At 42.1% G+C, this 24,421-nt stretch overlaps 2 protein-coding genes and 1 non-coding gene across 5 annotated transcripts in view; 1 reads left to right on the plus strand and 2 right to left on the minus strand.

The window, feature by feature from the left end:
- Window positions 1-1,527: 1,527 nt before the first annotated feature.
- Window positions 1,528-4,146, minus strand: Dnajc28 (DnaJ heat shock protein family (Hsp40) member C28). Its single transcript, XM_003462220.5, has 2 exons — window positions 3,971-4,146; window positions 1,528-2,740 (listed from the first exon to the last, which is right to left on the minus strand). The coding sequence occupies exon 2, from the start codon at window positions 2,715-2,717 to the stop codon at window positions 1,551-1,553; it is 1,167 nt and encodes a 388-aa protein (XP_003462268.1). The 5' UTR covers window positions 2,718-2,740; window positions 3,971-4,146; the 3' UTR covers window positions 1,528-1,550.
- Window positions 4,147-7,773: 3,627 nt separating this feature from the next.
- On the plus strand, window positions 7,774-7,892 carry LOC111753939 (5S ribosomal RNA). Its single transcript, XR_002788710.1, has one exon. It is a non-coding gene; the product is annotated as a 5S ribosomal RNA (ribosomal RNA).
- A 10,952-nt stretch (window positions 7,893-18,844) lies between these two features.
- Window positions 18,845-24,421, minus strand: part of Gart (phosphoribosylglycinamide formyltransferase, phosphoribosylglycinamide synthetase, phosphoribosylaminoimidazole synthetase) — a 31,709-nt gene continuing 26,132 nt past the window's right edge. For all 3 annotated transcript variants that reach the window (XM_063224442.1, XM_063224440.1, XM_063224441.1), the window contains exons 17-22: window positions 24,209-24,415; window positions 22,422-22,559; window positions 20,865-20,995; window positions 20,384-20,525; window positions 19,256-19,371; window positions 18,845-19,163 (exon numbers count right to left, since the gene is read on the minus strand). In XM_063224442.1, the coding sequence (XP_063080512.1) occupies window positions 18,972-19,163; window positions 19,256-19,371; window positions 20,384-20,525; window positions 20,865-20,995; window positions 22,422-22,559; window positions 24,209-24,415 (926 nt within the window). In that variant the 3' untranslated portion in view covers window positions 18,845-18,971. The remainder of the gene's footprint in view (window positions 19,164-19,255; window positions 19,372-20,383; window positions 20,526-20,864; window positions 20,996-22,421; window positions 22,560-24,208; window positions 24,416-24,421) is intronic.

Consider the following 24,421-nt stretch of genomic DNA (forward strand, 5'->3'; position numbering starts at 1 on the left):
AGTAGCAAAGTAACTATCCAAGACTTGAAGTTAGTTTTTCTTCCTTCCTTCCTTTCTTCCTTCCTTCCTTCCGAGACAGGGTCTCACTACATAGTTCTGGCTGCCTGTGAAGTCATTATATAGTCCAGGCTGGTCTCAAACTCATGGTGATCTTCTTGCCTCAGCCTCTCAAGTACTGGGATTACAGGTGAGCACCGCCATACCTGTATAAAAAATTAGATTTTCTGAAAGTCAACAAGACACAATAATCTCCTGAATTTCAAACTCTCATCATTAGCCAAAGATACAAATGCAGAGAATTCAGATACTGTATCTTGTTTTTATTTATTACAGGGTCCCTACAGCAGGTTAGGTCCTGAAACACTAAATTGGATTTTTGCATCATTCAAAGCCCGATTTAACTGGGAGATTTAAGGAATTTCTAAATCACCTAACTTGTCTGATTGATTTCTGCATCAGATGAGTCATGAAGTCAGGTAAGAAAAAGTACAACCCAGATGTACTGGTATTTTTTTTTTTTTCATTCACTACCCAAAGAAAAGGCCTTATGATAAAGAGTACAACAACTCCATCAAACTGATTTTCCAGTCTTAACCTTTCCCCCATATAGATGTTCAAAAAGTCTTTTTTTTTTTTTTTTTTTTTTTTTTGTCTTTTTTGAGATGAGATCTCACTATGCAGTTTCGGCTGGCCTTGAGCTCACTTTTTGTAGCCCAGGTTGGTCTCGAACTTGCAATGATACTCCCATCTCGTGAGTGCTGGGATTACAGGCATGAACCACCACGCCCGGCTTAAAAAGTCTTAATAGTTTTGAGTTTTAAAAGAGCAGGAGAATTGGGGCTGGGGATTTAGCTCAGCGGCATAAGTGCCTTCCTTGCAAGTGTGTGGTCATGAGTTCAATCCCTGGTACCGAAAAAGACAAAAAAAAAAAAAAAAAAAAAAAGAAGGAGAACTGCAGCAAACTTGCAAAAAAGAAAGGTCATTTGGAGGTTTAGTAGGTTACATTTCACTCTGCTTCTTCAATAGTGTATTTTATTTTATTTTTTTGGTGCTGGGGATCAAACTCACAACATCATATTTGCCAAGCAGGCACTTATGCCGCTGAGCTAAACCCCCAGCCCCAACTTCTTGTTTTGTGTTTTCAGAATACATATTTAGGATTTTTGTTGTTGAAGTAACTGTCTTTGAAAATAGCAATGCCTTCTAAATTACTGGAATCTAAAGCTACAGTAAGACTTTTCAAATATCTGTATGATCTGATCTCAGTGCTAGCTCATTTCTCCTGACTACTGACACCTGAACTCTGAAATGGATTAAATTGTTTCCTTTAGAAGTGAAATCTTTTCTTTTGCTATATTTTTACCAGCAGGCCTCACAGAAAATTTCTCTGTTTCTTAGCTTTCTCATACCCCACTGGGAGTGTGATCAGTTTTATGATAAATACAAAAGTACCAAGTCTCAAATTCTTGTGGTAGGGCAATCAATCCCAGCTTCTTTTGTTTCACGTCAGTAAAAACGAGGCAATACTTTGATAGCAAACATTCCAGTGGTCATATTTTAATAAATTTCCACAGATTTATCCAGTTTAAAAAACCCATCTTGACCCCAGGAGTTTTCTTTTCTCCCTGATTAATGTCATTTAGGTTTTTATCTGCCACTTCTTTTGTTTTGGTAAGAGTCTCATATATTTTCTGGGCTCTGATAATTTCTTTCTGTGCATCAAAATGGACTTTTTGCCTTGTTAGGATGGGAACAATTAAATTAAAATCATTAATTCGCTTGTTTAGTTTTCTTATGTTTTCTTCAAACTGTTCACAAACTTCTTTCCACTGTCTCTGATCTGCTGGTGTCATTGGATTCCCAAGTTTTTTCCTAGACTCTAAAATTGTCTGTCGGAGTTGCTCAATAGTATCGCTTATTTCCTTTTGCATTAGGATCCATTCTGGCTGGTATCCATTATCTATCAATATTCTGTTCAGGTTGTGGGTCATGGGATCAATGTAAGAGCAGCCAGAAAACTTCTTTAGAGGTTTTCCCTTCCCACTAAGATTGTCAAAGTCTCCTTTTGCCATTGATTCCTGAATAAGGTCCTCCACTAAACGCTCTATTGCTTGAGTTATCTTTTGTCCCCTGCTCTGTCCTACACCTTTAACAATTACACTGTTAGCAAAATGCTGTCTTTGCAGTTTCTGCTTTTGATATTCCATCACTTGCTCAGTTGCACGGTCTGCTCTGAATTGTCTATACTGCTTCTCTCGCTGACTTGGAGTCCCAAAACCAATACCTTCAAAACTTAAATAATGGCGGTGTTGGGGTGTATTATATTGGAATTTTTTCTCTTCTTCTTCTTCTTCTTCTGTTTCTTCTACTTTATTCTGTCTGGCTTTTGTTTGCTCTATCACATGGGAAAGCACATTCCTATAGGCTTCTTCGATCCTTATAAATCTTGCAGGGTCTGCGGCACTACAGCTGCTATCTGGATGGTATTGCTTGGCAAGCTTGTGAAAAGATTCCCGGACATCTTCCACAGAGCATCCTTCATCTAGATTCAGCAGCCTATAATATTCTCTGATCTTCTTTTTGGACGTATGGGTCGACATCATTTTACTTTTAATGACACTGAAACAGGAAAGCATTTTCACTCGATCCAGAATCAGTGAAGAATTTATCAGACGAGTTCTTAAGATCTGAGCCATCATTGCGTACACTGTGTTCATTATTGTACCGTGTTAATAATGATCTATAAAACAACACAGATTGGACATAGTTGTATTACCAATTACTTTCTTATTTTCAGTAATCAGATAAGGTATGATTACAGGTGCAGTTTTTTCTGATGCTGCTTCAAAATGCTCCTAGCTATACTCCACTAACTGCTGAGAAATGATGCTTGATGATGTCTAGCATTAACATATTGTGAGGGGGCTGGGGATTTAGCTCAGCAGCATAAGCACCTGCCTTGCAAGCAGGTGGTTGTGAGTTCGATCCCCGGTACCGAGAAAAATGAAAAAGACAAACAAACAAACAAACAAACAAAAAATCCAACCATATTGTGAGATAATCTGGATTCTACTTCTCACTAACCACAGAATTTTAGAGCTAGAAAGTTCTTACACATCACTCAATCCAATCACCTCATTTTATGAGAAAATACATGTCCAGAATGGTAAATAACCTAACCAAATCACCTAACAAGGAGTTAGCAAAATAGTTAAGGTTGGGGCACAATAAGAATGTTTGCTTAATGGTATCAACAGATTATAAACTTCACCAGCACCATTTTTGGAGGGGACTATACTATGGTCTTCATCGTTTCAAGTGGTTTTCTCCTAAGAAGACTTATGCCCATGAAACAACACTGGAAAGTATATACCTAGTCTGATACTAGATTGAACAGAATCAAGGGTCCAAAAACTTTAAGCTTCACAGCTCGCTGGGAAGCTATTTGCTAGGTATCGGGAAAACCAAGATGAAAGGTAAGCACCTCTCAAAATACTCGCGGCTATGTATTTAAATGCATAGTTTCAGCTGGAAGTGGTAGCACACGTCCTTAATACGAAGTAGTATTCCAGAGGCTGGAAGGATCGCAGCGAGTCCAGAGAGAGCCTGGGTTACACAGAGAGAACCTGTCTCAAAACACTAAAGGAAAACAAATGCACGGGCTGGGGATTTAGCTCAGCGGCATAAGCGCCTGCCTTGCAAGTGTGTGGTCGTGAGATCGATCCTTGGTACCGAAAAAGACAAAAAAAAAAAAGAAAACAAATGCACGGTCCTACAGAGGTGAAAGACTGGTACACAAATCACAGCAACGACATACTGAAATGGCCTAACTGGAAGCAAGAGTTTCATGTGGAAATGCTTAAAACTGAGCTTCAATTGGGACCCACGTATTGTAGAGTTTGCAGGAATGGGTGTGGATAAGCCTACAGCGGTGGTTACAGGTAAGCATCACCTCCCATCCGCGACTCACCTTCACCGACCCAGGAAAGAGGCTCTACGGCACCCGCCCCCATGCTGCCCTCTGCGCATGCGCGCGCTCGCTCTGAGGACAGCTGGTGGCTGGGGCTCTGCTTGGCGAGACCATTTTCTGCGCTACTCGAGGGGGACCCTCAAGGTGCAGAGGCCTTACTAGGGATACTGGTAATCTGTCTTACTGCAGACTTTCCCCAGGAGGACACAGGAAGGATGTGTTGGGTGGCTCCGTCCTCGCTGGGAGTGATGGTGGGGAGGACCAACTGTTTCTCCGCCCCCTCCCCGAGAGTAGGTGGCTCGGCCGGTGGGACTGGGAATTGTGGGAAGTGTAGTTCGCTGGCGGGAGTGGCTCTGAGCTTCTCCCGAAGGAGCTGTAGCAAAGGTCGTGGACCTGGGGGTAGGTAGCTTGGCAGTCCCACCTTTCCGAAGACTGAGGCAGGAGGTTTATAAGGAGGAGGCCACCCTAAACTATTTGGGGAGACTCTGTTTCAAAAAAAACAAAAAACAGTTTTTAAAATTGATACAAAGGCAGGAGGGCATGGCCCGGGCAGATTTAAGGGCCCTTGAAGTCTGCAATTTGCAGAACAGTGGATTTTGGTGATCCGTGTTTGAGAAAAGGAGAGAAGAGACTGTTTGCTAGCTTCTTCAGGTTTGTAGAAGAGGACACCTGCGCATGCTCAGCAGTGCCGGAGCTCACGAAACTGCCCAGTAACTATCCAGCCTCAGAGCTGGATTTTGTTTTTTGAGACACTGGGTCTCACTATGTAGCTCAGGCAGATCTCGAAGTCGTAGTGTAGCCCAGGCTGAATCCTAACCTAAGGGGGTCCTCCTGTCTCAGCCTTCCAAGTGCTCAGGCTGCAGCCCTGTCCTGCCAGGCCTGCCTTTGCAAATCTTTAATTTTGAGGTGCTGGGGAAGAACGCAGGTCCATGTGCTTGCTCTACCACAGAGCTAAGTGGATCTCATCACTTAATTTAGCATTCGTATAGTTGGTGAGTAACTTGCATGGCCAGGCATTGATAGGAGCTTGGGGACAGACCAAAGAAGTAGTCTTTCTGCTTCAGTTTAACCATCGAAAGGATTAAACATCTCTCCAACGCTGTATGAGGAACAACTTTTTGTTTGTGTTTAAAGAAAAAGGCAGAGACTTGCAAATCTTCAGACCTGCTTTGAAAATCTTTTTCTTCCATTTCCTATGTGCCTTACACAAGATACTTATTTGCATGTCTGTAAAACCAGGGCACCAATGAACAGTGAATTGAGCCAGGCATGGTGGTGCGTGCCTGTAATTTCAGCACTGGAGAGGCTGAGGCAGGAGGATCACTATGTGAGTAAGAGGCCAGCCTGGGCTACAAAGTGAGTTCAAGGCCAGCGTGAACTGCATAGTGAAACTCTTTCTCAAAAAGACAATCAGAAGGGCTGGGGATTTAGCTCAGCGGCATAAGCGCCTGCCTTGCAAGCAGGCAGTCGTGAGTTCGTTCCCTGGTACCGATAAAAAAAGAAAAAGACAAAGACAAAAAAAAAAAAGAAAGAAAGAAAGAAAAAAAGACAATCAGAGCCGGACGAGGTGGCTCAGGCCTGTAATCCCAGCACTTGGGAGGCTGAGGTGGGAGGATCGTTTAGAGTTCGAGATCAGCCTGGGCTACAAAAAGTGAGCTCGGGGCTGGAGGTTTAGCTCAGCGGCATAAGTGCCTGCCTTGAAAGCAGGCAGTCGTGAGTTCGATCCCCAGTACCGATAAAAATGAAAAAGACAAAAAAAAAAAAAAAAAAAAAAAAGTGAGCTCAAGGTCAGCCGGAACTGCATAGCGAGACCCCGTCTCAAAAAAGACAAAAAAAAAAAAAAAAAAAAAAAAAAATCAATAAATAAAAGTGAATTAAAAGTGAATTCAGTATTTAACGTTTACCATCTGCCAGACCTGATACTATGTGCTTTAGCAATGTTCTTGTAATCTTCACAACAGCTGTAAATACTATTATTTCCCCACTTATGTATAGTGAAATAATCACTGCACTGAACTCAGTGTTGCTCTGTTTTTGGGTTTTGCTTTGGTAAGGATTGCACAATGTTTGTAAATCAACTGGCACAGACCTGGCCCACTTTTTGTTATATAAAAGGAGCCAGAAATGGGCACTAATGTTTCTAAGCTTCTGAATTATAAACAGTACAATCATTTTACAATGTAAAGGGTATTTGGAGCTACAAAGTGGAAACCAGTTAACCCTGGCTTGGATCATTTTTCTCCTGTTAGTGGGGTGGGGACACATCCCAAGAATATAGTGATTTCCTCTTTGTTCAAAGCCAAAGAATAAACAGGTCAGGGCCTCTCCACACCAGCACAAGACACGAGAAATACAGGTGGAGGAGGCAGCTGCCAGTGTAAAAAAGCGTGGCATCTGGATTCACTGAAAACATTTTAAAAACTTTTTTTCATGAGAGAGTATCCTTTAGAGTCATGATAACAAGGATAGCATGGTAAATACATTGGAACAATCATTTCTCACTGTGATCATGTTCCGAGTAATGAGTGTGATTTGCATGTGCTGTATGTTTCCAGAGCTGGCAGGGTAGAAGGGTTTGTTTCCACAAAGGTCACTGTGCTGTGCCCTGTGTGACAACAGCAACAACATCACTAACTGGGGATTTTCTGAGTTGGTTGGAAATGTTATAGCCAGACAGGGCTGGGCCTTCAAAGGAGCCAGTGCTGTAGACCAGATAGTCTGTAACCTTGGAGACAAACACCTCCCATGGGGGTGGGCAGCCGCAGATCTCAAGATAAAAGGCAAAGCATCCTAGGGATTGATAGTCTAAATAGGTCTATATCACCGTGAGGAAACCAGGAGCCACCATCCCAACCCCCTACTGGAAGAGTCACTGCTCTTTAAGCATGCCCCCTTGCTATGACTTGCTTCCCCATTTGTTCCTGATTTAATCAATTTTACCTGAGCAATTAGTCTTATAGGTTGACCACAGTTTTGTCTCACCTTATATCTACCTTGTGAGTTCCCAATGTCCACCCACTTTAGAGCCATCTCACCTCATGGTTTTACTCTGTAAGTCCCTGGAAAAAACAGTCCCCTCTGTCTCCCAGACAGAAGCTTTCTTTCTCTTGGTAGATATAGTTTGCTCTTAATCTCTGTTGTTCTTAAAATTCACTTTTTGATTTTAGAGAACATAAACTCATACCGGACATATAGTAGGGTGGGAGTTTCATTCCCCTATATCATTACACTCTCATGTAGTTCATCGGTGGAGATGGGCATTGCTGGTATTGGTTTATCTGCCAAGAGTTGACCCATTTTCCTGTTTTCTGCCTTCGCATGTATGGTTTGTACTGAATAATTTAAAAGTTAATTGCACAGCCTGGCATGGTGGCACACCTGTAATCCCAGCATTTGGGAGGCTGAGGCCAGAGGGTCACTGTGAGTTCAAGGCGAGGCTGGGCTACAAAGTGAGTTCAAGGCCAATCTAAACTGTAGAGTGGGGCCTGGGGATTTAGCTCAGCGGCATAAGCGCCTGCCTTGCAAGCAGGCAGTCGTGAGTTCGATCCCTGGTACCGATAAAAACAAAAAAAGACAAAAAATAAATAAGTAAACTGTGGAGTGAGCCCTGTCTCAAAAAGATGAAAAAAGAAAAAATTAAATTAAAAATTAAAGCTGGGCATGGTGGCACATGCCTGTAATCCCAGAACCGAGGAGGCTGAGACAGGAGGATTGCTGCCAGTTTGAGGCCAGCCTGGGCTACAAAATGAATTCAAGTTCAGCCTGAACTGCATGGTGAAACCCTGTCTCAAAAAGACAAAACAGTCTACGGCCTTACCACCCTGAATGCGCCCAATCTTATCTGATCTTGGAAGCTAAGCAGGGTCGGGCCTGGTTAGTACTTGGATGGGAGACCAGCTGGGAATACTGGGTGCTGTAGGCTTAATAAAAATAAATAAATAAAAGACAAAACAAATAGATTAATTCAAATTTTAAAATATTTTTTGAAGTCAATTGTGCACTGGGCATGGTGGTGTATGGCTGTAATCTCAGCACTAGGGAAGCCAAGGTAGGAGGACTGCAGTGAGTTGAGGCCAGCCTTGGCCACATAATGAGTTCAAATTCAGCCTGAACTGCACCTCAAGATCCTGTCTCAATAAACCAAAAAAAAATTTTTTTTTAAATTCTCTTCCTTACTTTGAACACACCTATACCATCATTCTCCACCCCTCCTCCACCCCGTGGTGGTGGTGATGATGGAGTGATTAGAGACAGGATTTCACTATGAAGTTCAGGCTGGCCTTGAATTCACTTTGTAGCCCAGGCTGGCCTCAAACTCCTAGTGATCCTCCTGCCTCAGTCTCCTGAGTGCTGGGATTACAGGGGTGCGCCACCATCACAGCTAGCAATCCATTCTTGCTATTTTCTAAAGCAGTTCTGGAAGTCCTCTTTCATGAGTGTCTTCAATTATGCTGTCCTAGCTGCCTCAGTGTACTGAATCATTAAAAAAATTTACTTTTCATGTTCATTTTGACTATGGGGAAGACCCAGAAATTGCAATGCCAGATCTGGTGAACAAGGTGGGTCAGGACACACTGTGACTGTCTTTCTGATGGGTGCCAAGTGGCATCCAAATCCACTATATTTTTTATCACACCTCATAAAAACAACAAGAGAATCTACAGATCTGCTTCAATAAGTGGCAAGAACAATGGGATGAGTGTAGTCAAAATGAGAGGGAGGATTTGAGTGAGATTAATAGCAATCAATGTAGGGCTGGGGATTTAGCTCAGAGGCATAAGCGCCTGCCTTGCAAGCAGGCAGTTGTGAGTTTGATCCCTGGTACCGATAAAAATGAAAAATACAAAAAAAAAAAAAAAAAAAAAAAAAGCAATCAATGTCTTACAATTCAAGACTTTTTTTTTTTTTTTTTTTTTTTTTGTATTTTTCCTTTTTATTGGTACCAGGGATCGAACTCACGACTGCCTGCTTGGAAGGCAGGCGCTTATGCCGCTGAGCTAAATCCCCAGCCCCCCAGTTTAATACATTTTAAAATTTAAACATTCTGGGGCTGGGGATTTAGCTCAGCGGCATAAGCGCCTGCCTTGCAAGCAGGCAGTCATGAGTTCAATCCCTGGTACCGATAAAAACAAAAAAGACAAAAAAAAAAAAAAAATAAAATAAAATTTAAACATTCACTGCAGTTTTTGATTGTTCTTTGTTGACAAATTCACAAAGAATATGTCAGTTTTAAAAGAAAGCTGTGCCAGGGGAGGTGGCACACACCTGTAATCCCAACATTGGAGGCAGCTGAAGCAGGAGGATCATTGTGAGTTCAAGGCCAGCTTGAGCTACATAGTGAGCTCAAGACCAGCCTAAACTATGTAGTGAGACCTTGTCTCAAAAAACAAAGTTCTGATAAAATAGGACAACATCCTCCCCTTCTCTTGGGGGACACATACAGGGACCTAAGTGGATACCAGAAACCATGGATAGTACTGACCTCTGTGTACAGTGTTTTGTTTTTCCTATGTACATATACCTTTGATTTTTTATTTTTTTAATTTTATGAATGTGATGATTTTATTTACTTTTTCCACATACATTAATTCAATTTTTAAATTTTATTTTCAGAAGCCAAAATTTTAAAAACTGGTATGGCTCATTTTACGTATGTATGTCTGTATGAAGAGACTAGCAACAGTATCTAATAAAAATCCAATACCTATAACAATACTGTAACGATATACTGTAATAAAGTGCCAGTACTAACTCTTCTTCTTGGAGGCCATTATTAGGTAAAATAAAGGTTAGTTGTGCTGTGCTACAACAGTGGAGCTGGTAAGCAGGAGGGCTACAAAGTAACTATGATGCAGGCATTGGATAGCCAGGCAAAAGGGTGACTGGGTCCCAGGCAAATGGAGCAGGAAGGTGAGAGACTTTACCAGGATACTCAGCATGGCCTAGAGCTTAAAACTTATGAATTGTTTATTTCTAGATCTTTATTTTTAATTATCTTTATTTTTGAGACATATTCTCACCATGCAGTTTAGCCTGGCCTTGCACTCACTAGGGACCCCAGGCTCATGACAGTCCTCCTGCCTCAGCCTCCAAGTGCTGGGTTTACAGGTATTCACCACCACACCCAGCTTATTTCTGGAATTTTCTGCATGATATTTTCAGACCTGCTTGGCCAGGGGTAACAAGCCACAGATAAGAAGAGACTCCCACTATATGTGAACACCCTAAGATTTGGGTGTAGAACAGAGAAGAATCACAGTAAAACTAACTCTGCTCATCTGGATATTTGCCCCTAGCATCTTCCCAGCTGCACTGTGGATTTGTGAGAACACACTATGCTCAAATTGCCCTTTCCCACCCAAGTAGCCTCATTTTCATTTCTAGTTCGGAAATGATCTGCATTAGGCTGGTGCTGGCCTCCAGCACTTTCTCTTCCTTGAAACTATGAATAATGTATGTGCCTCCCCCTAATTGCAGGCTGCTGAAGGGAGAACAACTGTACATAGCCAGCGGGGAATCTGAGTGGTTTCGAAGCCTATCACATCTCCCCCACCCTGTGACGGTTGCTGAATTTGCTGCTTTCTAGCGCAGCTGTGCCTGCCTTTTCCCACCCTTCACAGGTTTTGATGAAAAGGCCAGGACATAGAGGCCTCTTCAGCTCCCAAACTGTCAAAATTTTAGCAACTAAATTGCAAATACTTAAGACTTGTTAATAGCAAGCTGAGCCAGCAGGCACCAGTAGGCTGGCACAGGTCCCACAAACCTGTGATAGGCCTTAACCCACCCCTGGATAGCTGGCTTGGCTCAGCAGGAGAAACATCAAGATGCATCAGAAAGGAAAAGGGCTTGTTAGTCAGAAGTAAGGACCCCTCAAGGGTGCAGTGCAGGCACTCAAAGTGAGATGTCTTTGGTTTGTGACTGGGAGCATTATACTTCAATGGAGAAGGTGGCAGTATGGAAGAGAGTACCCTCCTTCACCACTCACAGGTCTGAGCAGGCAGCTTTTTGTTTTTGATGAGTGATTTAAGCATTCTCTTGACAGGAATGGTGCTGCACACCTGTAATCCCAGCACACAGGAGGCTGAAGCAAGGAAATCATTGCAAATTCGAGGCCAACCTGGGCTACAAAATGAGTTCAAGGCCAGCCTGAGCTACATAGTGAGACCAGGTCTCAAAAAGACAAAAACATTCTCTGGATTCCCTCAACTTTCTTTTTGAGTTGGGCTCCTGTGATTTACTTTTTTGTTTTATTTTTTGAGACAGGGTCTCCATAGATTGGGCTGGCCTCAAACTCACTATACAGCCCAAGCTGGCTTTAAATGCATGGCAGTCCTCCAGCCTCAGCCTCCTGAGTGCTAGGGTTACAGGCAAGCAACAGCACACTCAGCTCTTACTTTTTCTTTTTCTTTTTCTTTTTTGGTCTTTTTGAGACAGGGTCTCTCTATGCAGTTTAGGCTGGCCTTGAACTCACTTTGTGGCCCAGGTCTTGAACTCCGAACTATTCTCTTGCCTCAGCCTCTCAAATGCTGGGATTATAGGTGTGAGCCACCTCGCCTGACTAGTTGCTAGTTCTTACTTTCTTTTTTCTTTTCTTTTTTTTTTTTTTTTTTTTTTTGTCTTTTTTCTTTTTATTGATACCGGGGATCGAACTCATGACTGCCTGCTTGCTGAGCTAAATCCCCAGCCCCAGTCCTTACTTTCTTTTTTTTTTTTTTTTTTTTTTTATGTCTTTTTCGTTTTTATCGGTACCAGGGATCGAACTCACAACTGTCTGCTTGCAAAGCAGGCGCTTATGCTGCTGAGCTAAATCCCCAGCCCCAGTCCTTACTTTCTTAATTGAGCCAATTAAGGCCTTTAAGTGATGGGCCCAGCAGGGAGGGAATGTCAGTCTAGTGGAATGTTGATGTGGGGCTGTCTTAGGTGATTTTACTAGAGGCCTGGAAGTGGCAGTCTTCTTGGAAGTGCAATCTTCAGTTAATTATGAAGCTCTTGTCTCCTTTCTACCTATCTTTTATTTCTTTTATCCCACCTCAGTCCCAGCTACTCAGGAGGCTAAGGCAGGAGGTTGGCTTGAGTCCAGGATGTCAGGCCAGCCTAGGCACAATGGTGAGGCCATATATATATATATATAAAATTCTGGTCCATTTGTTAGTCTGATTCTTTAATAGAATTGTTTTTGCAGTAAAACTAACTCCGAAGACCAGTTTGAATTGACATGTAAGGGTAAGGGTTTTGCCTAGCATGTGTAAGACCCTAGGTCTCATCCCCAACACTGCAAAAAGGAAAAAAAAAGAAAGAAAGAAAGAAAATAACAAAACACCCAGTTCCCATGGGCTCTGAATGATCCTCTTATTTTAGGGCTTGTCCAGAAAGACCCTGAGCCTGTGTCTTTCTTTCTCCTTGCTGAGACACAATAGTCAGCACCCCCAATTATTATTTTTGTTATTATTATTATCATTTTGTGTCCCAGGCTGTTCTCAAACATGCAATGACCCTCCTTCCTCCGATCCCAAGTGTTGGAATTACAGGTGTGCACCACCACACCCAGTTTGGCACCCACAATTTAAAGGAGGAAAGGTTTATTTGGTTCACAGCTTGTAGAGGTTTCAGTCCATAGGCACTTGCTCCAAGCAGGGAAAAATAGGTCCTAGCACGGCAGCAGTGATGAAGCAGCCAGTGATGAAGTGAGGAGCCCAGGAGGGACATAGACCCTTCCAGAGCATCAGCTGTGCCCCCCAACAGGCCTCACCTGCTGACATCACATTTAGCTACGAGCTCATCAGTGCTCTAATCCACAGGTGAGCATCTCACCCCACCATCCAGTCCCTCACCAAAGTCCACCTAGAGTGGGAGAGACAGTACCTGATCATGTGTTGCATGCTATTTTCAGTTGCACAGCACAGAATATAATCACAAGAATCCAATTTGTTACTCCAGCTCCCCTTTGAAGAGTCCCTTCCCCACTAAATAAATGGCATTTCTTATTTTCCCTGGAATTAAAGAAACAGTTTCTTCCCTGACTGCTGAGGTTTAATGATCTCCTCTTGGGGAGAGCCACAGTGAGGATTTGGTCCTGTGCTTGTTCTTGGGAAATAGTGTGGCAGTATTAACGTATAAAAGATATGATGCCTGCATTAACTAATGACCAAAAATACATCTATATGGGGGAGACACTGAGAGAGAGCAAGTCAGTAATAAAACACACGAGTAAAAGGCTAATGGGCATCTGGAGTATATCTCAGTGGTACTAAGCTACTTGCTTAGTTGAGGCCTTGAGTTCAATCTCAGAGTGTCCCTACAGACAGACAAAAATCTCAGAAAAGTAGGCCAGGTATAGTACACACTTGTAAATCTAGCCCATGGGAGGCTGAGGCAGAAAGATTACTGTGAGTTCAAGGCCAGCCTGGAATGCATAGTTTAAACTACCTAGCAAGACTTTGTCTCATATGTAAATAAACAAATATTAACAATAGAATTATCATGGCATTCATAATGTCATTTCTGAGTACTATATCCCAAAGTACTGAAAGCAGAATCTCAAAGATTATTTGTTCACAAGCGTCAGAAACAGTGTAGCAGTACAGTTATTACGAATTGGCAATTGGGGTTAAGCTTAAAAATGAAAAAGAAAACACAAAGATAAAAGGTTAGGATAAAAATGGAACAATCTGAGCTGCGGATTTAGCTCAGTGGCTCAGACACTTGCCTACTAAGTGCAAGGTCATGAGTTCAATCCCCAGTACCCCAAGACAAAACAAAAAAATTGAATGGAGCAATCAGGACTCCTCCCAGGAGGAAGGCTCTTACCCAGCTCCTCCCCACCTCCCACTGACCTTAGAAACCTTAAAAGTGCAAAACTTTACCACTTTCATCTGACCTCTTCCTGCACTGCAGGCTGCTCCACAGAAGAGCAGGACAAAAAACAACCTGCAATTCCCCACTACGGGCTTTCTCTTAATTTTTCCAGTGAAACTCTTCCAACCTCCTCTTCCTGGTCCAAGACTTGGTTCTTGAACTTCGTGAGAGTGCTGCTGTGGTTTGTACAGGGTTAACTGTTTCCATGGCACTGTTGACAGTAACCAAAGGGCAGCCAGCTGGGTGTAGGTGCAAACACAGTGTGAGGATTCTTTTTTTTTTTTTTGTCTTTTTGTTTTTTATCGGTACCAGGGATCAAACTCACTACCGCACACTTCCAAAGCAGGCGCTAATGCCACTGAGCTAAATCCCCACCAGCCCCAGTGTGAGGATCCTTTACAGTGGAACATGGTTGACCCAGAGAAACGCTGTGTCTATGAAATCGCTGGTCACAGAAAAAGACGAAAACACTGTATGATTTCACTTATGTAAAGCATCAATGCAAACTCATAGAAACAGAAAGTAATGCAAACTCATAGAAACAGAAATACAAACTCATAGAATCAGAAAGTATAACAGGAGTTATACTGTATACTATATGTAATGCAAACTCATAGAAACAGAAAGTATAACAGGAGTTGACAGCGCCTGTGGAGGGCGGAGAAATGGGAAGTTGTTTACTGAGTAAGAGTTTGTGTTTTGTGAGGGAAAAAGTTCCGGAGATTGCACACCAGAGCAAATATGTTTAGTGCTACACCACAGCATGCTTCATAATGCATAGTCTCCTGAGCGAAGTCCCTGATCCTTTTTTTTTTTTTTGAAGTCCCTGATCTTTAAAACAATTTTTAAAAAATTTTGCCCAGGCTTGGCTTGAACTTGCCAATCCTCCTGCCTCAGTTTCCCAGAGTGCTGGGATAATGCATGCACCATTTCACCCAGCATATTACGTGTATTTGATCACAATTAGAATCTGTCAAACTTCAGGGGTTGCCAGGAGTTGGGGGGAAAAGGGGTGAAAAGTAGAAATGGGACTTTGAGGGTGGGGTACACTGTAATGGTGCTGTAAGTGTACACGATGCATCTGCTGTATAGAACTATGCAACACAAGGAGTGAGCCCAAAGTAAATCACATTGGGGCTGGGGATTTAGCTCAGCGGCATAAGCGCCTGCCTTGCAAGCAGGCAGTCGTGAGTTCGATCCCTGGTACCGATAAAAATGAAAAAGACCAAAAAAAAACAAAAAACAAAAAACAAATCATATTGCTATTTGTTCATTAATTATAGCAGGTGTTTAGCACCAGTATAAGATGTCTAGGATACAAAAATGTTGAGGATGAAGGAAACAGGGTTAAGGACAGACAGCAAAAACGAAAAAGAAATAGGAATTCCCTGTATTTTCTGCTCGATTTTTTCTGTAAACCTAAAACTACTCTTAAAAAAAAGGGCTAGTGATAAATTTTTTTTTTTGAGCCTCGTATGTAATTCATGCTGGTTTTGGACTACTATGTAGCCCAATCTGGCCTCAAACTCTAACAATCCTCCTGCCTCAGCCTCCTGAGTGCTGGGAATACAAGAGAGTGCATCCATGCCAAGTTCCTTTCCTTTTCTTTGTACTCCTCATGGCCCACTATGATCTATGCTTTTAGTGTGTATTTCAAGATTATGAGTTTGGAGACAGTAGAGCAGAGTTCTCACCCATAGTCTACATAAGAGTTATCCTGGAAGCTGGGCGTGGTGGCTCATGTCTGTAATCCCAGCACTCGGGAGGCTGAAGCAGGAGGATTGTTGAGAGTTCGAGACCAGCCTGGGCTACAAAGTGAGCTCAAGTCCAGCCTGAACTGCATAGCGAGACCCTGTCTCAAAAAGGCAAAAAAAAAAAAAAAAAAAAAAAAAAAAAGAGTTATCCTGGGGTCAGGAGTGATTCAGAGTGATCCTCCTGCCTCAGCCTCCTGAGTGGTAGGATTAAAGGTGTGCACCACCACACCTGGCTTCAGCTATGAGTACCTCAGTTGTCAGTTTGGGCCTTGAGATTGTGCTGTGCAATTGTGGTTATTGTTTGTTTGTTTTTGGTGCTGGAGATCGAACTCATGACCTTGCACTTGCCAGGTAGGCATTTATGCTACTGAGCTAAACCCCTGGCTGGTTATTCTTTTTGATAAGCTTGGTGACCAACACCTAGCAATTATCTACTTGCTCACACAAGTTACCAAGTCCTTCGGCCCTAGCACTTACTCTCAAAATGGAGCCAACTGCTGCTTTACAAATAGAGTCACGTACATTGCCATCCCCAAATTGTTCATCCAGTGCATGAGACATCTGCATGCAAATGTCCGAACAATACCAGCACAAATATTTCTCTTCAGTGAACCAGGAAAATCAGCAGTCTAATTATCTTTTTTTCAGTCTAATTGTCTCTTTTTTTTTTTGTCTTTTTCGTTTTTATCGGTACCAGGGATCGAACTCACGACTGCCTGCTTGCAAGGCAGGCAGTTATGCCGCTGAGCTAAATCCCCAGCCCCTGGTCTAATTATCTTAAACATTATAAATATACATATATATTTATCTTTTTTCAGTCTAATTATCTTAAACATTATAAATATATATATACACACACACATATATACATACATAATTTCTTTCAGCTTCTACACTAAGTGAGACAATGTGACGTCTACACACATATATTTATTCCACTAATGAGTGTGGTCTCAAGTTGCATGCTATAAAAGTCTCCAGTTTACTCTTTTTTCTAGCTAAGTGGTACTCTATTGTATAAAAATACCCCCCCCCTTTTTTTTTATCGGTACTGGGGATCAAACTCATGACTGCCTGCTTGCAAGGCAGGTGCTTATGCCACTGAGCTAAATCCCCAGCCCTAAATACCCCATCTTTCATATCCATTCCTCAATTGACATCTTTTCTGTTAAAAAATTTTATTTTTATTAGTACGTTTGCAGTATATTCATGGTGGGTAGCTGGTACGTGTACATACCTTACTTCCTTTCTTCTCCCCTCTTTCCTCTGCCTTGCCTTTCTTTTCTGTTTTAATAGTAGTATCTTGGGGTCTGGGGATTTAGCTCAGCGGCATAAGCGCCTTCCTTGCAAGTGTGCAGTCGTGAGTTCGATCCCTGGTACCGATAAAAACGAAAAAGACAAAAAAAAAAAAAAGTACTATCTTGTACATGTAACTGCTGGTAATTAGTGTTTGCTGGCTAGGCATGGTGGTGCATGTCTGTGACTCCAACACTCAGGAGGCTGAGGCAGGATGGCCATGAGTCTGAGGTCAGACTGCAGCAGAGTTCAAGCCCAGCCTAAACTATATAGTGAGACTCTGTCTCAAAACAACAACAATCAAAAAAGTATTGTTCTTTGGAACTTAAACTCTGAGGATCTGAACCCTTCCAGTGAACTGTGCCTCTGTTGTGCAGGCAGGGCTGTGACACCATGTAGTTGCTTGGCACCCTAAGAAGGCTGGTGGCCATTGGGCAGGGCTAGCCACTCCTTGTTCTTAGCACTTCACACATGCTCAAGTGAGTCATCCAAATAGCCAGGAGACATACATTTGCTTACTCCTGATGGATGAGGAAATGGAGATGAGCAATGTTTCTAAACTCTTACGCTGGAATCTAGAAGTCATCAAATTCCTTTAATCCCCTAGAGACTTATAAAAGCATAAATGTGAAGCAAAATCCAACTACTGTACTCCAGAAACTGTCAGGAATCTTTAATACTTCAAAGGCCAAAGAGTAACCTCTTGGAAATGGAAGTTAGAGATCTTGGCATCACATTATGATCGGGATAATCACAGAACAATTCACATCTGAACAGACACAAATGAGGAAATTTGACCCTTACCAGGAGGCTGCATTACTTTAATGCATTTTGGAGCAGGCAAACTATAAATAGAACTAAGGTGATAAACCTGGGGTCATTTTCTAGTTCCTTAACCCATTGTAACTCACATACTTAGCAATCATGGCTTTAAAGCACATACAATAATCACAGACTAGAGAACATATAAAATTAGGTGAGATAGGTCAGAAAAAGAGGGCACGACAAAGCCCATGTGGTCACCCATTCCTATAATCCTAGTACTCTGGGAGGCTGAGGCAGGAGGATTCCAAGTTTAGTCCTGAGGGCTTGGGCAATTTGACAAGATTTTGTCTCAAAAGTAAGGCTGCTTGCTGTTGCTGCTGCTCTTTGCCTGCCATACCATGGACTCCGTGATGCCTCTCTGTAGTGTCACCCTGCTTTGGAGCCAGCTATGGACTGAAACCTCTATTAACTGAGAGCTGAAATAAACGTTTCTTCCTTTAAGAAAGTAAAAAAAAAAAAAAAAATATATATATATATTTAAAATATATATATATATTTAAAAAGAGCTGGGGATGTAGCTCAGTGTGAAAGTCTTAGGTTCTACACAAATAAGCAAAACCCCTCATAAATCTTGATGTCTACTTTGGCTTGAGAATAAAGGGGATCTTGTGAATGACATGCCCTAAGCAGATATATTATGGTTTATATCTGGATGTCCCCCAAAGCCTCATGAACCTGTCCATGGGCTTCTGAAAGGCGACTGGGTAATGAGGCTTACAACTGATTGTGAGGCAGTGGGGGGTGGGGTTTGATCAGAAGCCTCAGCACTGTGGGCATGACCTAGAAGGGTATATTTCCTTCCCAGCCCCTCCCGACTCCCTGGTCATGCCATCCTGCCTTAAGAGTCAGCTGACCATGTAAGGACACTAGTGAAATGTGACCCCAAATAAACTGTGCCTCCTTTACAGTGCAGGTGTTGTACATTGTGCCTTGATGAGAAGAGAAAAACCTGGGAGATCATGAGGCATGATATGCTGATATGCAACACTGGGCATGGTCGGGGACACCTGTCACTCCAGCACTTGGGAGGCTGATGCAGGAAGAATGTCATTCTTTGAACTACATAGCAAAACCCTGTTTCTTTTTTTTTTTTTTTTTTAAAGACCTTATTTCAAAAAAAGGAAAAAGACATCCTACATCAGTCTTCTTTTTAATGAATCTGTTTATTTAAAAAAAAGCCAACAAAATAAGAGTAAATTCTTTTTTTCTTTTGAGTCCAGTCCATATACAAAACCACCAAGCAAAAAACAGTAATTCCTTCTAAACTGGCTTTATTCTTCTTTGGCCCAACAGATCTTGCCGTTTTTTCCAAGCGATACTGTTCCGCTGGCCACAAGCTCAAGGGCTTTAGGAAATATTTTATGCTCTGCTACTTTTACTTTCTCAGACAAAGTTGCAACAGTGTCACCCCTCTTCACAGGAACGGCCTCTTGTAAAATAATCTGTCCAGCATCAACGTCTTCCTGGTAAAGGAAGCAAACGTTTTGAGGATTACTTCCTACCAGTGTGGTTTCCTTCTCAACACTAACACTAGTTAGTGGAAGAATATACTCACAGCTACAAAGTGCACAGTGCACCCAGTGATTGTGACTCCGGCTTCCAGGACTTGCTCGTGAGCATTTGAACCCTTAAAGGAAGGTAGCAGGGATGGGTGGATATTAAGCATTTTCCCTAGAAATTAAAAATGCATAGTGTGAGCACTCCAGTATCCTGTGCAGATGGTTAAAGGAATATCCAAAGAGGTAGCAGGACCACTGAGTTTGAGGCCAGCCTGAACTACACAGCCAGACTGTCTCAAAAAAAAAAAAAAAAAAACCAACAACAACAAAACAAAACAAAAAAGTCTTTGAGACATCTTCCTGCCTTACCCTCCTGAGTACAGAGATCACAGGTGTGCATTACCAGTCTGGCAAAGCCTTTTATCTTTTAGAAAAAGAAACAAAAAACCACAAAGAGAGCATGGCAGTAGTGAATGCTTGCCACAGACCCCTGGAGGTGTGCTGGGCTGTTCTTAAGACACCTACAGTGACAGGGAGGCAGAGACCTGTGTCCATGCTGAATGGAAAAGCTCTGAACAAAATTGTTGATGGCACACAATGTGTGAAAGAAGTAACGGGTTCTTGCCTAGAGTCTGTGAGCTTGATTTCTCACTACAAGGTGACCGTGTAACACCCATATGGTGGATCAGCGAGTTCTGTGTGCTCATGTCGCCAAAGGCAACATGAGTGCTCTTATCATATTCACCCAAGAAGACATCAACTCTCTGGAGAGAAAATGCATTCACTGTCCAAATGTGTATACAAAAGAGGAAAAGCCTGGGCAAAATAGGGGAAAAACACAAGGCAGGATGTGTTTTCTGGCAGCAGTAATTTCCCTGCCATCTTTTGGCAATGGTCCATGCTTTCTAAGTGGATGGCTCTTCAATTTTTAACTGAAAAGGTCTTTTTCTATTGCTTCTAAGCAAGTGAAAGGGTTTTCTGAATACTTATTCACAAAACAAAACAAAACACTACTAGATAGGTCAGTTTTGGGTCATCATTGGGTCATTCTTTGAAGGAAATGAAATTATGACTTGTGTTAAATGTCACAGTAACTATTTCACTACTGTGATTTTTGGCAAGTCAATCTCTCTGGAGTCCTTTTTCAGCTGATTTCCTAATGTAATGTCAAATAATTTGCTTACCATCCCATTTTCTGACAAAGGGGCCAGACAGAATTCTCATGAACCCTGCGAGACAGACTATGTCTGTGGAGAACTCTTCAAGGACTTGGTCAATGGCATTGTCAAATTCTTCACGATTTTTATATAATTTGTGATTAATTACCTGTAATAGAAAAAGCACAACCTTTTTCAATGAATTACAAAAAAACTGAAAAAGCAACCTTTATGCAGCCCCCATGCTACTTCTTTATGAAGACACGCTCAGCAGACATTCCTGAGGAAGGCGCACCACGGCCTGAAATGTAAGCCCAGTACCCAACCCAGACACACAGGACCAGGCGTCCCACAAACCTGGGTCTTTGGTGGAGCTTGGTGGGGCTGGAGCTCAGTGGCAGACAGAATATGTGCTTGGCATATGTGAAACCCTTTTAGATCCCTGACACCAAAAGAACCCCAAACAAAACAACAGCATGCAGGAGAGCATCTCTCCCAAGTTACTTACTCTGGTAGGAATGCCAGCTCTTTCAGCTTTGTTTAATCCAGCCACTGCAGCTTTGTTGGAAATAACGACAACGATGTCTGCAGAGCTGTTTGGATCCTGAGTGCTGTCTATAAGTGCTTGGAGGTTCGATCCTGGAAGACAGACAGGAAACAAAAAGTGAGCTAACACTTCTCTTAAAAGAGGCATGTGCCACTATGAAGATGGAATAGTCAAACTTTGGAAAAAATGCCTTAGAAAAGGCTATCAACAATTGTTAGGCTTTTAAATTCCCTTTCTCTTAGGATACTGGATTAATGAAAAACCAGCATTCTTGGTTATAGGCTATATAACTGTTCCTGCAAAATAATATCACATGATCCAGCACTACAATAGAAACAGTGTAAGGTCATTTTAAAACTGACTAGGGGGGCTGGGGATTTAGCTCAGTGGCATAAACACCTGTCTTGCAAGCAGGCGGTCGTGAGTTCGATCCCTGGTACCGAGAAAAACAAAACAAAACAAAACTGACTAGGAGGGTCAGGGATTTAGCTCAGTGGCATAAGCCCCTGCCTGGCAAGCATAAGGTCCTGAGTTTGATCTCCGGTACCAGAAAACAACAACAACAGCCAAAAAACTGACTAGGAGGCCAAGGATTTAGCTCACCTACACCACCATGATGAATGCCTGTAATCCCAGCACTTGGGAGGCTGAGGCAGGAGGATCTTACAAGTTAGAAAGCAGCCTGGGCTACAAAGTAAGCTCAAGGCCAGCCTGAACTGCATAGCAAGACCCTGTCTCAAAGAAACAAAAAACAAGAAACTGACTGTGAGGAATAAACTGCTGAATTAAGCATAAAAAAAAAAAAAAATCAACCTCATCAAGACAAATGTACCACTGTGAACCTTACAACAGTTGTTTTTTCTTTTTTGGCACCAGTGATCAAATGCATGACCTCGTGCATGCTAGGTAGGTGATTGTGCCACTGAACTAAATAATTCAGTTCACAATAGTAGTTTTTGCTTTACCATCAACTTGGACCTAAAATCTCTTGAAATCTTAAATTTGCTCTGTAAAGCAATTACACCTTTCAGACTTTAACCTAAAGAAATAACTGGGTATTCATTTAACTACATATCATATACTGACAATGCTCATAGTAATGTTACTTGTAATATAAAAAGTCAAGCTCTATCGACCTGAAGGAATAAAATGCTCTTTTTATTTTATTCCTCTACCTATAAAGGTCAAACGTAAAATTCTTTATTTTTAACTATTAAAAATCAATAGTTCCCAACAGTTTTAGACTGTTCACCTACCAAGCTACAACAGAGAAGATGGAATTTTCTGTTTTTCTTACCATCTTTCTCACATTTTCTACTAAATTTTTTTGGTACTAGGGATTGAACTCATGACCTCATGCTTGCCAGGCAGGTGCTTGTGTGTACTAAATCCCTGGCCCTACATCTTCTACTTTTCTGTCAAGGAAAGGCCTCAACTTTCTAAGAAAAGTGGAACAACTATAGCTCTTAAACCCCAGCTTCAACCCCAAGCTCCACCGAGAGAGGAAGTGCATCACACCTGTTCCAGAGATCAAGACAGCCACTCTTGCCTTTGTAGGCTGGGCAGGGAAATGAGTCTTCAAGGAGCCATTCACCAACACTGACCCATTCATCTGCATGGCTTCAATCAGATTCTTGACTTTCACACGCGGGGAACCTTCATTTCAAATATACCCACAAACAAGTGGAAGACAAACATAAATTAACAGGTAACAGGGAATAAATATATTTCATGCAAATTTTAGAATACTGTATCTCACACTGAAAATAAGATATGCAAGAAACTAAAACAGATTTGTGTCACCTAATGTATGTTTATACAAAAATTTCCTAGCTCGGTGTGGTGGCCCCCAACACTCAGGAGGCTGAGGCTGGAGGATCACTGTAAGTTGAAGGCCAGCCTGGGCTACATAATGAGTTCCAGACCTGCCTGAATTACACAGCAAGACCTTGTCTCAAACTAAATCACACCAAAGCAAAATTACCCCCCCCCCCGCAAACAAAACAAAATAAAACTTCTTTTTTTTTTTTGGTCTTTTTCATTTTCATCGGTACCGGGGATCGAACTCACGACCACCTGCTTGCAAGGCAGGTGCTTATGCCGCTGAGCTAAACCCCCAGCCCCAAAATAAAACTTCTTGAAGGAATATGGTGGATATGATCCTTCCTGGAGTGTGATCATTCAGGACAGTGCCATGACTTGCTGGCTCAGAAGTAACCAGCAAGGCATTTAAAGACCTGCTAATTAGAACACTTTCAGTAGGAGTTGCATTGCCCTTTTAGTGCCTGAATTTGAGAGAATTATTTCACTGCCATGAGTAAATATAGAAATTGCTAAAAAATCCACACCAAAAAAACAAGAGGGTTTTCAGAAAAATTAAGTGTGTCAGTGGGTTTTTCATTGATAACTGGTTTAATTTAAAATATTTAAAAGTTTGTTGAACTTTCATAAATTGATCACAATCTTTTCATCAAACTACCTGCTACAATAATGACTTTATAAAACTGTCTGAAAAATTATATAAGATTGCACCAGTGTAAATGTATGTCAATATATCCATGTTTTTCAGTTAACATTGACATGACCAGATAAATACTGTTAAACTCTTGTTGAATAACAAGAGTTAATTTATATAGGCAGTATGATTTATTGTTTATTTTTTTCACCAAGTACCTCCTCAGAAATTTATAATGGCTTTGCAGTAATGTGTATCAAATAAGCAGCACTGGAAAACTGACTATCTCTAGGATGATATGCATGTTTCAAGTGGTACTGAAAGCCACACTGATGGATATATAATAATAACATATCTGTTATTAAAAAAAAGACTGCCAAGTACTGGAGTAAGAAGCCCTCTTACTGCAGAGGAAGCAGAAGGGAGGTACTTTTCTCAAAGCTGCATAGCCTGAAGCTTAACACAGTGAGGCTGACAGAAATAAGCCCAACAAGCTTTGCCAAGCATGGGACCATGCAGCATGGTCTCAGCTGACAGTCCTGCTCAGGGGTCTCCCTCCTTAGCCCTTGAGTCGAGCTAAAGCACAGAGTTGAGCCACAGGCTCTTGGATGTAGGGAGAATACTTTGGAGAGAGACCTTGTGGAGTGTAGCTGTGTTCCTGTGAAAACCACACAGAAGTGCCAGAGTCCTATGGCGGGAATCGAGACGTGTAGCCATGGTATTGGGTGTGTCATGTCCTATCTGGGTAAAGACAGATATGATGGCTGGGAATAAAGGTGTAGAGAGCTTAGGAGGCTGGGCTCAGCTCTATTTAAGATCATAAGCCCAAAGACAAACAAGGAATGATTACCTTTAGGGCAGGCAACCACGCTGCCAATCACCCAGGCCTCCTCCTGGCGCTGCTGAATCTCTCTCAGAATTTGCTCTGTCTGACTTTTTGAAACCACGAGGGCAGCTCCAACTCCACAGTTAAATGTTCTGGCCATCTCCTCTTCAGAGAGCTGCCCTTCCTGCTGTAGCCATGAGAAGACTCTGGGGATCCTCCAGGTTCGGGCATCTGGGA

This window comes from Cavia porcellus, unplaced genomic scaffold (genome assembly GCF_034190915.1).
Source record: "Cavia porcellus strain 051 isolate PalLab524CR breed Dunkin Hartley unplaced genomic scaffold, mCavPor4.1 scaffold_15, whole genome shotgun sequence".
Classification (NCBI taxonomy): domain Eukaryota; kingdom Metazoa; phylum Chordata; class Mammalia; order Rodentia; family Caviidae; genus Cavia; species Cavia porcellus.

What these genes read in the sequence shown, in the direction of transcription:
- Dnajc28 (XM_003462220.5), bottom strand. Translation starts at nt 2,717, where the DNA reads ATGAACACAGTGTACGCAATGATGGCTCAGATCTTAAGAACTCGTCTG.